This window comes from Sorghum bicolor, chromosome 6, assembly GCF_000003195.3.
Source record: "Sorghum bicolor cultivar BTx623 chromosome 6, Sorghum_bicolor_NCBIv3, whole genome shotgun sequence".
Taxonomy (NCBI): Eukaryota; Viridiplantae; Streptophyta; class Magnoliopsida; order Poales; family Poaceae; genus Sorghum; species Sorghum bicolor.
Window position 1 is genome coordinate 57,737,372 of NC_012875.2, and position 16,128 is coordinate 57,753,499.

At 37.2% G+C, this 16,128-nt stretch overlaps 1 protein-coding gene across 1 annotated transcript; it reads left to right on the forward strand.

Annotated features, from left to right (window-relative positions):
• On the forward strand, positions 2,324-5,534 carry LOC8079558 (protein FAR1-RELATED SEQUENCE 5). The gene is made up of 4 exons (XM_021463659.1): positions 2,324-2,329; positions 2,611-2,838; positions 2,937-3,047; positions 3,138-5,534. The coding sequence occupies exons 1-4, from the start codon at positions 2,324-2,326 to the stop codon at positions 5,532-5,534; spliced, it is 2,742 nt and encodes a 913-aa protein (XP_021319334.1).

The following is a 16,128-nucleotide window of genomic DNA, read 5'->3' on the forward strand; positions in this document are numbered from 1 at the left end:
AGTTCTAGTTGCAGCATTAAAATGGTCAATCAACCAGAGCAACAAATTTGTTGGAAGCCGAGGGCAACATAATTCCAACAATCCTGAGAAACCAAGATCTTGAACAACTTCTTTTTGCTGTTGAGATAGATTAGACACAACATCTACAAACATTTCAACAGTACTGCAACCATGATTAACCTATAGCAAAAACAAATCAAAATTGAAGATATCAACATGATGAGTTGCTTAAAAATGAAATTAAGTCAAAGTATAATCTGTTGATAAGTGATAATCAAAACTAATATAATAATACACATACTTTACATTTCTTGATATCACTTGATAGACCTTCATCACAAGTAAACTCGATACGTTTATTGAACTTGGGTAAATCCATAATACCTGTGTAACAAAAATTAGATGAAATTAGGAAAAATCAAGTGAACAAATAGCAGAACATAAAAATCAAAAGTTGGGGAAAATTTTAGGAACAAAAAAAAATTCAAAACCAGTTGAATTGAGTGCTTGATGGACAAAGAGAGAGTGTGACCATCAATCATTGCAAACAAGGAATTCAACTAAATTTGAGTCTCCAATGAAGAGGACCCACGGCCAACACAACCGCATCAGCTGGGAGGCACACAAAAAAGCAGTATAACGAGTAACCCTAAAGATAAAGAAAACTGGAAGGAAGAGGAGGAAAGAGAGAAATCGCATGGATCCAAAGACAAATTCCATTTCTTAGTCCATAGAAAGTTTCTAGGGTTAGGATACTTACTTGTCACATGGAACGCCACGCACCACCTAGATCCACCTGCACCCGACCCGGCAGTCTTGCAAATGAAGAGACTGACTAAGTTTCCGATGGAGGAGTCACTATAATAATATATTACATTGGAGTCAAAAAGGTAAACGCAAACTTATACTGTCCAACTTAGTTAGGCAAAGTTAGCCATAAAGTTATGCACCCTATGTAGTAGTCTATAAGTTATATGTATAACTTGTAAGTATATGTTAGCTCGTATTATATAAGTTGATCTGAAGAAAATAAATATTATAGTTTGAAGAAGGCGATGCAAATAGAAATCACGAGATTATGAAATATACAACAAAATGGTAAAAACACCCTAAAAATAATAGTACATAGTATTGTTAATCATAAATATCATTTTCACATACAGATATATAGTTCCAAAAACTAGATAAGTTATCGAAACTTGGTAACGCTGAGATCTTAAATTAAAATAAATATCACAAACTTAAAGACTACGTCACGAAAGAGTGAATAGATCAACTCGATGTCATCATGTCTTGTAATCCTCAATTGAGAGCAACTGCACGAACTCCACCAATCTCTGAATCATGGGGACGAAGCGAAAAACAACTACACCACAGAAACTCATAGCGGTATGAGAGCAAAGTCTGCACATCTGCATGTGAACGAACAATAACAAAAATAGATGGTCGTAGATATTCTTTAGCAAGCCTGTAACTTCGATGCCCAAGAACTTGATGTACGATTGCGGAAGCCTTCTGCGGTTAAGAAAGAGAAGAAAAAATGGGAGCAGCTTTTGTCTTACAAGAATATGCATATAATATTTATAGCATCCTGGGTCCTATGATACCCCTTAGCGCAGCACCAGTTGCGAAAATACAGACGGTTTAACAAGACGTGGGTAAGACACACTCATGTAGAGCAGCAGTTTGATAAAAGAATAATAAAAAAAAGAGAACCAGCCGCAAATGCAGTGGAAAATAGTAAATGGGCCTACTCAGAGTTATAGTGGCCCAGTAACTATAATACAATAAAATATTGCCACACACATAGATAGGACGCGACCACCAGACAAAGACATGCGCAGCCGCGCCTATCAGGTGGCACAGAACCCTAGGACCCAAGCAGCCGCCCCAGGTGGGAGACGCCAAAACACAACAAAAATCCAAGGTACGAATATGGGATTCTTTGATTAAATCTACATATTAGATCTGAGGTACTTCTTGTACTACTTGAATACACAAACTCCATCGAGATTCAAGCATCTATCAGTTGAGATTGTTTGCTAAAACTTCATTTATACAGAAACTTCTTAAACTACTTAGAAACAAGTTCCTCTGCAACAATTGACCTTGGAAGTTGCTCTACAACAATTTGATCTCTAAAGTGATTTGGTTTTTTCTTTGTTCTTGCCTCCTGAAAAGAAAAAAAAGATTTAATTAATACTTCATAAAATGCAGGGAAATGATAAAGACTAATATTCAACAGCTCTTAGAAAGTTCCAGTACAATAGATGATTTGTGTCCAAGACAAAATGTACAACCACAACAGGTGCTTCAAAAGTTTATGCAGGTGAGTAACATGTGCAATGTATATAACTTCAGTTTTAAATCTTCAGAATACTCATTACCTACTGAAAATATGCAAGTGGAATTACATATTATATGGAATTATAAGTATGTATTCTGGTATATAGAGATCTTATACTTGTCATATTTGTGACACAAGTTATCAGAAATACACTAGGCATTCTAGAATAGTCATGACTTATTTGTTATTTGTATCAACGTACTATACTTGTCTCCAGGTGATGCAATTGAAAAAAACTCAGATTGTCTTTCTGTGCATTATAGGCATTCACCAACAAGAGACTAGACAGACAAGACAAAGAGAAAGATTGCAGCCTTGCAGAGTTGGAAGCTTATTTGTTAACTACAAACAATAGTACCACAACAAAAAACACAGGACAAAATGTCAAATTTGATACATACACTGTTATTGCTGCAAATAACAACATATCAGTTGAACCAGGAAACGAATCAGAATCTTTGCAAGCACCAAGATTATTTGATCTAAATCAGGTAATTGAAAAGGGAAATTGTATGTATCTATTATAATTGTGGTTCAAGATACAAATAGATATACAAAATTAGCCTTACTTATGATGGATTAAATGCAGGAGGCTCAAGGTGACGCAGAGGATACTGCAACAACAAATTCTAGAAGCACAATATATACACAACTACATAACGAGCAAGCACAACGAATACAAAATCAAGAAGAAAGAAATGTAAGTGAATTACACTATAAATCTATAGAGTTATGAGTTTGTAGTAGAATATCATTATCAAGATAATGATTCAAAAGAACACAATTGCAGCTGGAGAAAGAAGTATTGCAACAGCATGAAAATCAAGAGGGCAATACCCAAACTCAAGAAGAACTTGCAAATGAGACTAGGCATCCAACTGAACCTAGCAACACTACTGAAGACAGAATTATAGATGACATATCAGAACCACCTGCACAAACAACTGAAGAGCGTGAAATGGACAACATGTTTGAAGAAGCAAACTATCCATCGATGAATGAGATTGAGAATGCAGAGGAACCACAAGTTGGGATGTCTTTTGCAACAAGAGAAGATGCCTTTTATGCATTCAAAATTTATGCTAGAAAGAAGGGATTTGCAGTCAGGAAAGATGCCTCTTACACATCTAGAATCACAGGGCAGCTAGAGAGACAGATGTTTGTATGCAATAGGAGTGGCAAGCCAATCTGCACAGATGGGCCAGGACGAAAAAGAAGAAGTAATGTACTCGAAAACACAAATTGCAAGGTGCTTGTCCGGGTGAAGCTTGAATTAGGGTTGTGGGTGGTGACTGCAGTACATCTAGAACATAACCATGAGCTCGCACCATCAACGTGGCTGGTCAGATTCATGAGATGCCACAAGAACATGAACGAGAGTGAGAAAAACTTTATTGGTGTTCTACAGAACAGTAGGGTGCCACCAAGGAAAGTCATGTCAATCTTTAGACTATTGAGAGGACACTTGAGGTGTATTGGATTCGATGCAAAAGATGTCAGTAATCTACAAAGCAAGGAACGGATGCAACACAAGCATAAGGACATAGCTGAGCTCCTAGACATATTCAAAGATAGACAGAAAACTATTCCAGGCTTCTACTACAGTGTCATGGCAGATGAAGATGGCACAGTTAGAAGCATCTTTTGGACTGATGCAATTGGAATTGCTAACTACAAAGTATATGGCGACTACATGTCGTTCGACACAACATTCAGTACCAATTTATATGGGATGCCATTTGCACCGATAATTGGTGTCAACAACCATGGGAAGACAATATTATTTGGGTGTGCCCTCCTAAAAGATCAAACTATCAGTACATTCGAGTGGCTCTTTGATACATTCTTGATTGCAAATAACGGAAAGATGCCAAGCTCTATAATATCCGATCAAGATCAGTCCATTGCAAGTGCTATTCAGTCTAAATTTCCTACAGCTGTACGGAGGTTTTGCTTCTGGCATATTGTTAAGGAACTAAAAAGAAAAAATGTGGCCTTTTTCGCAGCAAGACCAAACCTCTACAAGAAGCTGAAATATGCAGTGAAGAACTCATTCACAATACAAGAATTTGAAATGAGATGGAATGAGATACTAGATGAATATCAAGCAAGAGAGAACAATAGTATCAATTATCTTTACAACATCAGGAGGTACTGGGTACCAGCATATTTCATGAGCTCCTTCTACCCCTTCTCTAGCACTACTGGGAGAAGTGAGAGCACAAATGCTCTATTCAAAGGGTACGTGACACACAAAGAGACAATAGTCAACTTCTTTGAAGCATATGAACAGATACAAGAGAAGAATTTATCAACACTAGACCGTTGTAGGTTCAACTCTGAGATCAAATGCCCAAGCAAATGGTCGTTCAATGGGCTAGAACAACATGCAGCGACACTATATACAACTGCAATCTTCCAAAGGGTTCAGAAGGAGTTCAAATCTGCAACAGCTTATGCAGTCAAAGAGATTGTTCCAGAAAAGATGTTCCAGCTAAGAAGAAAAACAGTGTATGATAGTGAATTTGAAAAAGAAGAATTCGAAGTGACAGTCACAGAAGATAAGGAGCATTTCACATGCTCATGTAGGAAATTGGACCGTGATGGTATACCGTGCTGTCATGTGCTGAAAATAGCAGAGAGGTTGGATTTGCTAATGATTCCTGCAAGTTTTGTAAGGTACAGATGGACAAAGCAGGCTGATCAGGAAATAGTACTGCAGGTTGGCCAAGAATTGACACTCAAACATGGCAATGCAGCAAATTCAATTCAATACTGCTTGATGATGGGGGAAGTGTCAGACTACTGTTCAAGCATTTCTGGAAACAAGAGAGCTGTTGAGCTTTTCACAGCTGAGTTTCATAAATTAAAAGAGACAATCAATTCAAAACTGACAGAACATCAAGATGCTAGTGGGAACCAAAATGGAAGTACATATGTTGAAGGCACAAGTACTACAACATTAAAGAATCCTCCGATACCTGAAGAGAGAAGCAATAAGAAAAGGAGAAGATCCATAGCTGAAAAGAAAGAAAAGCAGGCAATAGCTAAAGCAAAAAAAAAAGCAGCACCCAAAAAAAACACCGTGAAAAGGTGCACTCAATGCAAGAGTACACTGCATGACAAAAAGAGTTGCCCAGAGATTGGAAAGATGCCACAGCTACCACAGGTACAACATTCAGCTTAATTAATTTTTCATTTTACTAAGAACTAACTATTGACGTACTAATGATCTTCATAAAACACTATTACTACAGGCAATCCAAAGACAACGACAAATGAGAGGTGGCAAAAAGCAAAAACAACAAAGGGAATATAAATCACAAAGCTTTATTCAGATGTAGTTAAGATGTAGTAGGCATAAATTAAACATGATGTAAAAAAATTATCAACCTTTCAAGTTGTACTGAGTTAATTTAAAGAATTGTTAAGTTTAATTATTATTGAAGACAAGGATGCATGATACAGATTATGTTCTCATATGAGAATGGTTCAAGTAAAGAAGTTTTGTTCTCTTACCAGGTTTGTTTTTGTCAAGAATTTTTTGTACTGCTGGCAAGACGCGAACATTTTGTCTGTGTGTAAGCATGAATGCACCATACTTTACTCTAAGATTGTAAATATCTTCCTACAGAAAAAAAAAGAAAAAAGTATAAGGACATGCGGATTAGTTTCCAATAAAACAAATAAAATATAAATGTTCCAAGACAAACATACATTGTGAATAGGAAGAATTTGTCGACCATCCCACGTACTCATGAAATTCATAACATATATGCCACAGTCATTACTGAAAAAAAGAATAAATTCAAATATTAATACAAAAGAAAGAACTCAAAAGGGAATAGTTTGAAAAGAAACTCACGTTGTCTCCTGTTGGGGTACATTATGTATTGAGGAAGTAAAAGTACTGAAGTCAATAACATCATCTTCATCTCTCATCATAAAATCAACCACCTTTTCAAAATTTCCACGCTATAATTTGAACAAATTGAACTATAAGAACCATATTTGAATTTTATATAAACAATTAGATAAGGATAAAAACCAAAATACTAACAATATAAGAAGAAATATCGCCCTCAGAAACACGAAAATTTAATGAACTCAGAATATCAAAACGCTTATCCCTCATATTAGCAACAACCAACCACCAGTGTTGATCATGGCAAACAGGCATGAAGACCTGCAAAAGTAATTGTGAGAACAAGTTGTGACCAAAAGTTTTGAAGTTACAGACCTAAGTAACACAACAGAGGTAGGCAAAGTTACAGACCTAAGTTAGGAGAACAAGTTATGACAAAAAAATATCAAAGTAACTCACATTCTTGAGTTAGAGAGGACAAGTTAGGCAGTTTAGTATGAAACTGACATATACATGTAGACAGCAAAACAGGAATATGCAAATCAATAAGTTACTACAAAAAGGAAGAATGATACATTGTTTGCCAAAAATCAATGTGACAAAACAAAAATTATAGAAAAACATACCATGTCCATTTGATATAGATTGAAACGAAGAATCCTAGGGTCAACTTTTTTAGCCAACAAGTCAACACTAATATCCTTAATTTTCATATGATCCTGCCACGTACAAAGAAAACAAAGAGAGTTACAAAAAGCAAAATCATACATATGGTATTGTAGTTTCAGACGCAAGCAAACCACCAACCACAGAATGTATCAAATTCTATATGCAAAGAAGTTGAGATATCATAATACAAAAATTCAAAATTACTTACAACTTCTGCAGAGGTCATATAGCCCTTCTTTACTTGTGACGGGTTAGTAGATAACCACATATCAGCGTTAAGAGCTTCAGCAAACACATTCATTACAAATGTTCCAACCCACTTCCCTCCTGCCATAGTAAGACTAAATTCTCCATGCGTAATACTCATACGGCCTATATCAGCACATATAACACTGAAAAAAAGAACACATAAAAAAGATAACGCAAAAGAAAAGTAGAATATACTATAAATAGTATCATATATAGATATTTTTCTGAGAAAAGCGTCAACATACTTTTCAGCAATTCCTTTTGGCCTTCTCGCTGCTGCATGGTATACTTCCTTCTCAAGATTTGTCACAATGATTCGAGCACCAGAGCTAATGCTATTTGTGAAACTTGATTTAGGTGGCTTCAAAGCACGCTTCCTGTGACCAAGTGCTGAAAGATCTTTTTTTGTTTGAGCAGCATGATCTTCTTTCACAATCAAAGGATCAGATTTTTTTTTGCCTTTCTCAGTGGGCAATTTCTTATTAACATCAACATCTAAATTTGAGGAACTAACATTTTTCTGATCCATCTCAGTGTATTTTGGCTCAGAAGCATCATCAACTTTTTTGTCAAATGAAGAACTATTAAGTTCATTGACTTTCTCACTTTCTATATCAGTGTATTTTGCCTCAGCAACGAACTGGACATTGTCAAATGAAGAACATATGATTTTGTCTATGACTGGACTATCATCTTCCATATTAGTGTCTTGTTTCTCATTTGAAGGACCAGAAGCTATGGTCTTGTCTTTGAGAGGACCACCATCTCCAATCAAAGTGTCTTTCTTATTATTGGAAGGACCAGAAGATGTGGTTTTGTCTTTGGGAGGACTAGCATCTCCAATTTTAGTGTCTTGTTTCTCTGTGGAGGGCCCAAAAGATGTGGTTTTATCTTTGAGAGAACTAGAATCTCTCATCTCATGCATTAGCCTATTTGAACCACCAGCAACTCTATTTTCATTGTCAATTGACATATTCTGAATATCATCACTATGTCCCCTTGAAGTATCATCATATTCTTTCATTTTACTAGGATCATCAGATACTTTATCAATGGGACATTGCTGAACACCAGATAAATAAGATTTCACCAACGCATGAGACTGAATAACAACATTGGACTCATAATTCCTAAATGACTCTTTGTAGAAATATTTGCACATATTCCTCAAATGCAATAACCCCTGGTACACAAAAAATAGAAAAAATCTTACAAAAATAAGCATGAGCTATAGGTATTTTTTAAAATAAATAATACATTCAGCTAAGTGATTTGTGCATACAAAAAATGCATCTTGATGGACACAGTAGTAAGTGGTTGTCATATATGCAGGTATTAGACATGAAAAGAGGTTAAAACTTATACTATCCTCAAACTTAATCACTAATAGGGTACATATGGCCAACAAAGAAGTATCTAAATTAACAAGTATATGCAAAAAACCCAAAAGACCAACTAATGACCAAATAATAGGGTACATATAGCCAAGATTTATGCAGTATGGGTAGCACTGGCTTTAGCATTAAGTATCAAGTTGCAGGAACAGATTAATTAATTCACCTGACCAGGCATAGAGTGGCAATGTTTATTGCTGGGAATTAAGAAAAGATAGCATAAACAAAAAGTTTGTTGCTGACAATTAAGAAAAAATAGGATAATTACAAGCTAAATAACACAAAAGTACCTCATCACTACAATTAGGGCCAGCAGTGGAACGAATGAAATTATCAACATCAGGATGCAACTCCTCTCCACAGAAAATACGAAAAGCAGTAGAGTCAGGAACTACTGTCTGCCTCGAATGAATATCAAATTCTAAATTTTCATGCAGTGTATCTAAAGGACCCTTTATAATCTGCACAAGAGAACAAAAAAATGTTAGCAATTCAAAATATGTACAGCTGACCAAGCCATGAAATAGTAAATAGATGGTCAATCTACCTTTCTCATTTTCTTAGATGTCCTATGCGGTGAAGAAGGACCACCAACATCTGGTGCAAAAGGTGACTCATTCAAAACTTGAACACTGCACCCTCTCTTACTTCTTCGATTCAAATCAGTCTTTCCAAAAACAGTAGAGTGTAGTGGTTTAATCTACAAGATCAACACTATAAGATTAAACAAAACATCCAGAAATCAGTAGAAAAAGAAACAACTCAAAATTGAAAATTTGAATTATAACAACACCTGCATGTCTTTAAATTTGGGGTAATGTACAATAAACTTTTCAACCAAATCATCAGTCCAAGCATCAATACGAGGTATTATCCGCGGAACTGTCTCCGGAACAATAATCATCTCTGAAGCCAAATAATCAAAGTAGGCAGTCTGAATGGAAAATAAGAACAAAATCAAACACCATAGACATATAAATGAAAAAAAAAGAAACAAATGTTAATCTAAACTATATATCAATTAAGCTTTATACCAGTCATATCAAGAAACTAGTACTCCTATATAAGATAATGCATACCAAGATCAGACATGCATATAATAAAAGGTCATAATAAGATGCAATCAAACATGTCAACTTCACAAATGAAAATAGAGAAATCTTCAAGATTGCAGACACTTCTTGTTAATGCAGTTCCATGCCATCACATTTTATCTCGATCTCACCTCAGTTTTCAACTACCAAAATTATTAAGGATTTAACTATTAAAGGCTCAAAAGCAATAGAACTGCACGCAGCTAGGAGTCTATACTCAAAAGAAAAATTTGTTGGTAACTTCCTAGTTAGCAACAAGTGATAATTTCAAAGTTAACATACTCAAAATAGACAAGTCAATTGTAGACTTAAAAACATTTCTAATCGAACAAAGCAAGTAAACAACATTCAAAACTTGCTGCACAATTTAACTAGAAATATAAAATGTATGAGTGAGCAGTAAATGAAATACTTACAAAGAGCACAAATATGCAGCCAGACAAAGTTGGTTTATCAGAAGTGCTTCCTTTAGACAAAGACTGTTGGAATTTGCAAAGCCCAGAATTCAAACAACTGACCACTGCATCACACCAATCATAAGACTTGATCTTTTTCACTGAGCGGATCCCATCATAGTAATGACAACTGGCTCTGAATGAACTGCTCGGGCACAGGAATATAGACAACACTACTAAAATGAAGATCCTAACAAATCTATCACCCACAAGCTCAGGAGTAATCATTGCAATAAGATCTTGAATCTTTGGAGCTAACGGTCCTGGTGTTGTTTCATTAGCAATAAAAGATTTTAATTCTAGAGAAGCTCTTGATTTAATCTTCACTTCACCATTAGGAATTCCAAGAATCAAATGGACTATGTGACCATCTATCTTGAATTCATTAGTCCCTGGAATTTTGATACACTGTGTATTCTTATCATAGCACCTTGCCAGCCAGACAATAAGTTGCTTATAAGGCATAATACTGCATTTCAGCTTAAGAATGGAACCAAACCCACATTGTTGAACCAACTTTTTCTGAGGTTCAGTAAGAACACGTATCAGGTTCATCAACTTGGGCATTGAAAATTGACTTTGGAATGACTGAAATTTAAAAAAAGACTAATTAGAACTTTCTCAGTCAATTAACCACAAATGAAATATCCAACCTACAAAACTTATAGAATAAGTTTAATATATACATTCAAAAAAATGTTATAGGAAAAAGCTAGTAAGTAAAAAAAATGTCATATGCATGCAGCAGCACCACCAAACATGTCTATATGTTGAACAGTACTTGCCAGTAGCTTAAAACAGCAAATTAATATTCCATGAGCCAAAGGATTATGACCACAACCAAATACAATAGAAAATCATTATCAAGTGTCAAACTTGTTCAGGCTACACAATTTAACATAAAACATTACAAAAACCTAACACAAACTTAAACATTCAAATTAGGAGCACAAATTAAACTTACAAGTTACCAGCACAAACTTAAAATATGAACTTGAACATACTAACTTAAACAATCAAGTTGGAGCACAAGTTAAACTTACACCTTAGCAGCAAAAAACTTAAAACATGCAACTTGGACATACTCAACTTTAACATACTAACTTAACACAGAGCTTAACACAGAACTCATACATATAAGTTACGTCTGCAAATAAACTTGTTCACGCTACAGAACTTAACACAGAACATTAGGACCAAACTTAAACATTCAAATTAGGAGCACAAATTAAACTTACAAGTTACCAGCACAAACTTAAAATATGAACTTGAACATGCTAACTTAAACAATCAAGTTGGAGCACAAGTTAAACTTACACCTTAGCAGCAAAAACTTAAAACATGCAACTTGGACATACTCAACTTTAACATACTAACTTAACACAGAGCTTAACACAGAACTCATACATATAAGTTACGTCTGCAAATAAACTTGTTCACGCTACAGAACTTAACACAGAACATTAGGACCAAACTTAAACATTCAAATTAGGAGCACAAATTAAACTTACAAGTTACCAGCACAAACTTAAAATATGAACTTGAACATACTAACTTAAACAATCAAGTTGGAGCACAAGTTAAACTTACAACTTAGCAGCAAAAACTTAAAACATGCAACTTGGACATACTCAACTTTAACATACTAACTTAACACAGAGCTTAACACAGAACTCATACATATAAGTTATGTCTGCAAATAAACTTGTTCACGCTACAGAACTTAACACAGAACATACAATAGAAAATCATCATCAACTTGAACACACAAGTTATAAAATCAACTTCAACGTACAAGCTGATAAACAATACTTAACCAAAGAACTCATATATATAAGTTATGTCTGCAAATAATACACAGTGCTACTCAGACAATTTCGCAAAAATAAATAACAAATAAGAATTCATAGAGTAAAAGATCAGTCACCGTAGATTCATTGTTTATGCTCTCTCCACTGTCACTCCCAACATTGTCCTCAGAACCAACAGAATAATCATTATTAGAAGACTGTAACTCCAAATCACCACTTGTTTTGGACTTGTCTCCTTCAGAAGAAGGATCTTCATCATCAGACATCTGTAAACAATTTAAAAATTCATAATCACTTAATAAAACATATCATAACTAATAATATGAATCAATTGATAGTAAAATCCTTGTTCTAATTTCATAAATAAAAAACCTAACCCATGTCATGTGATGGAACAAAGTTCTTGCAAATACAGTTAATATACTACAGCTGCAACATTTGTATAGAAAGGGAAGGGGAAATACTACCAATAGGACCCATTCAAAATACAAGTTTCAAAACAAACCCATGTGTTTGTGTTCCACACTGACATTAAGCCACAGTTACCAGGCCACAGTATGATCCACAAGATACAATGAAAGCATGAAGAGTCTTCAGGCAATCCTGTGGAGGTCTAAACTGCGCTGCTCCCTGGCAATATAGCGCAGTACCACTTACCGCGATAACATATCAAACATCTGCCATTCCAATCTCCCAAAACCAACTGTATAATCTGTTTGCAAAATTCCAATCCACCCAGGGCACTAGAAGCTGAGCAGCAACACAATTATCGTGAAGCGAAATCCTAAACGCCCAGGGCGAAGTACAAACCAGCTAGCAAGCGCCAAGCGCGGCGTACCTTGTACCCGACAGGGGCGTTGGCCTCGCGGGCGTGTATTTGCAGGCGACTGCCGCACGCGGAGTCGTCCTCCTCCGCGGCGTCCTCGTTGGGGCTCGACTTCGAGGACACCGCGCTCACCCTCACGCTCCGCCTCCCGGGCTCCGACCCCGACGTCCGCAAGCGCGCCGCCTCCGCCTACGCCTCCACCTCCACCCCCGTCTCCCTTCCCCGCACCCCACGGGCCTCTGCCTCCGAAGAGGCTCCGCCCGCCCCCAAGTAACGTACGCTCGCTCGCGAGGCACCGACGCCGACGCTCCAGCGCAAGGTGGACCTCGAGGCCTACGCGGGCTACGACACAGGCACGAATCCAAGGTCGGACGGGGCCGAGGCAATGGCCAGCGCGACGGCGGCGGACTAGCTAGGGTTAGGGCCAATGCCGGTGACACCGGAGCACGACGAGAAGCGGGGAGAAAAGGATGTGAGCAATACCTTCCAACGATGCCCGGAGTACACCGAATGCCGACCCCCTCGAAAATCCAATGCCGTCGGCAAGGTTCGCCCGCGTCGGAGTGTTGGCGGAGAAGAAGAAGAGGAGCGGGATGAAGTCGCCGTTTCGTTTGGTTGAGTCGACCGTAGAAGCAGGGGACGGGGATGGGGGAGGGATATTTTTAAAACGAAATTTCGGAAGCCAGAAAAGGAAAGGAAGCGGGAACGGAAAAGGAAAGGAGAAACCGGTCGGATCGTTCGCTGGATTAAGAAGTACTGAACGACCGCGAAAGGGGAATTGTGCCGCGTAAGCCTACGAATTTTTGGAGTGTTTCAGCTTTCAGGCGCGCGAAGTATTCATTGCACAAGCTTTTCTCTGATGAACGGAACATGTAACAGTGACATGATGTTATAACCCCACATTAATATTACTGACATCACTCTTTGTTTCAGACGTTGATTTTCGGTGCTGCAATCCATCCCCTGCAAAATGTACTCCAGTTCCATAAGCACGAGCCTTTGGTCGTATTTTTTCTATCCATACATGATTTTTGTAGTACAAAATTATGTGACTGCATTCGTATTGAAAAATGTTTACTTATTATTGTGTTTTTTATTATATAGATAAATGACATAACAATAGAGTAATTTGCTGCTCAAAGAATTGTCCAACAGAACAAATACTTATGAGTTGTGCACTTAATGGGTCTGTTTGTAGTTCCTAAGATATGCTCTTTGGCTAAGGAACTTAGTGATTATTTATGAAATTCTTTCGTAGGCTAATAGCTAGCTATAAATAGTGAAACAAATCACACCTATTTTGAATGCTTGAAACTTTTGATAGTTTCCTGCAAAAATATGCAAAGTTACAATTAGCTCTTCAACAATTATGTGGGTTAATGGAAGATGAAATTTAAAAAAAAATGTTCTTCAATGTTTTAGACTTTGGTTCTTGATGATACAATTTGTCATTTAAAAAATTGTTAAGTTTCATATACTTGAAATATAATAATTCCCATTTGGGGAAAGAATCTAGTACTATGTTGTAGCTTAAAAGTGTTACTTGTGCCAAAAATACATATGTTTGGACTTAGGACACTCATAGTGTAAGTTTCATTCTCATTTAGTAGGTGCCACATAAACAATTTCGATGACATGTTAAAAAGCGAGAATAATGAAATGAGTTCCACCTAAATGAAACATATGACATTGTTTCCAATAAAATTCTCAGTGTCTAATAGAATAAAAGCATCAAGTGCATATGAAATATCAAATACGAAACTATATGTTGTAGAAGGTTGTTTCACACTACATTCAAATACTCCTAGAAACAAACATGGATGGTTAGAGCAAAATCTCAATCTATCAATTTTTAAACATAAAGCATAGTTTGGCTCTGGCATGGTCAAAAAACTAAACTCCTATTATCTTAACTTACAATGTTTTTCACAAAAAGATTGTAAGCATAAAAAATACTTCCAAATGTTAATCCAATGTCGTTGTTTTTAGTGATTGGAGGGAATAGAATCACATGGGTATTTTGCTAAAACCATGATTTTTACTCATGTTTGAGGTGAAGTTTACATCTTCTGTATTAGCAATTTCTTTGGTTTAGAGGCATTTTGGATCATGGTACCATGATTTTTACTCATGTTTGAGGTGAAGTTTACATCTTCTGTATTAGCAATTTTGTTTGGTTTAGAGGGATTTTGGATCATGGTTTAGGGGTTTGGTGGGCATACTTTGAGGCCGGCGGGCTTAAAGGGATTAGAATCTTCTTTGCTAGCAGTGACTCATCAAGGTGCTCTTTTTTTTTTATTTCAAGATTGTATCGACAACGAAGCATCTAGATAATTTCTTGAATCTCAAAATTTACCGATTTAGTCTTTTAGAGATGCTCATATATAGATATATAGAATGTGTTCGCGTGTGTCTAATATGTTCATAAGAATATGCATTTATGTGAGTGTCATGTCTATACCATGAGTTTTAGAAACAAACATATAAAACATATAAGGAGACAAACTTGAAAAAATTTGGGAATTAATCCTCGATCTGCTGTCTAGAAATGGCGACTACGATGGAGGTGGCACTCAGAGAAGCGGATAACGTCCCACCGATAGCGTGCCCTAATGATTCATCCGAGCTTTAAAAAAAAAACAGATGCATTCTTGAGAATTTTTTATCAGAAGAGCAGCAGTGGCCCTTCACTATCCATGAAAGCAAAGAACTAAAAAGAGTCAGAAATTACTTGCCTTGAACGTGGGTGCCATCCTGCAATGGCATTGTTACCCGAGTGAACGCAAGGTAAAGAATACTGGAAATACAGAGCGTGCATGGTACGGGAACCCTGCTCGACACGTGAGCTTTTGGGCTAGCTACTCCGGTGTACGTGACCGACGAAGTCACGGAGTAGGCTTTGGGGACGGACGAACGAGAGATTCTTCTTCCACGAAAAGCGCGGTGGTTGCCACCATAGAAAAGGAAACTCAACAAAGACGACGCACAATGCGTAGTATGAGATTACCGACACATTCGGTGGTTGAGCCGGCCACCTTCAGAATACAACATCAGAACCGTCACACACACACACCGTCACGTCATGAGCAGCTCCAATATTCGGCCGGCGCTGCTCGTGGCTTTGCAGCTGCTACCCTCCAATGTGCCCGTGTCGCTTCATGCGTTGCTTTGATCGCAGTCGCAGGACCATCGGTGGTTACGCTTACTGTTTTCAGCAGCCGTATACGGGGATAGCATACTGGTATAAGGCTATACTTATACGCACTGGATGGACGCATCGATCGCATGGCACGCATGTGTTCCCTGGGATCCACACATACAAATTTCAGGCCGTATCGTCGTCATGTCCATCACAGGAACCGGTGCATATCGATCGACACGCAGGGAACGTGTCTCCTCGCAGTCCAGAAACCGGTTT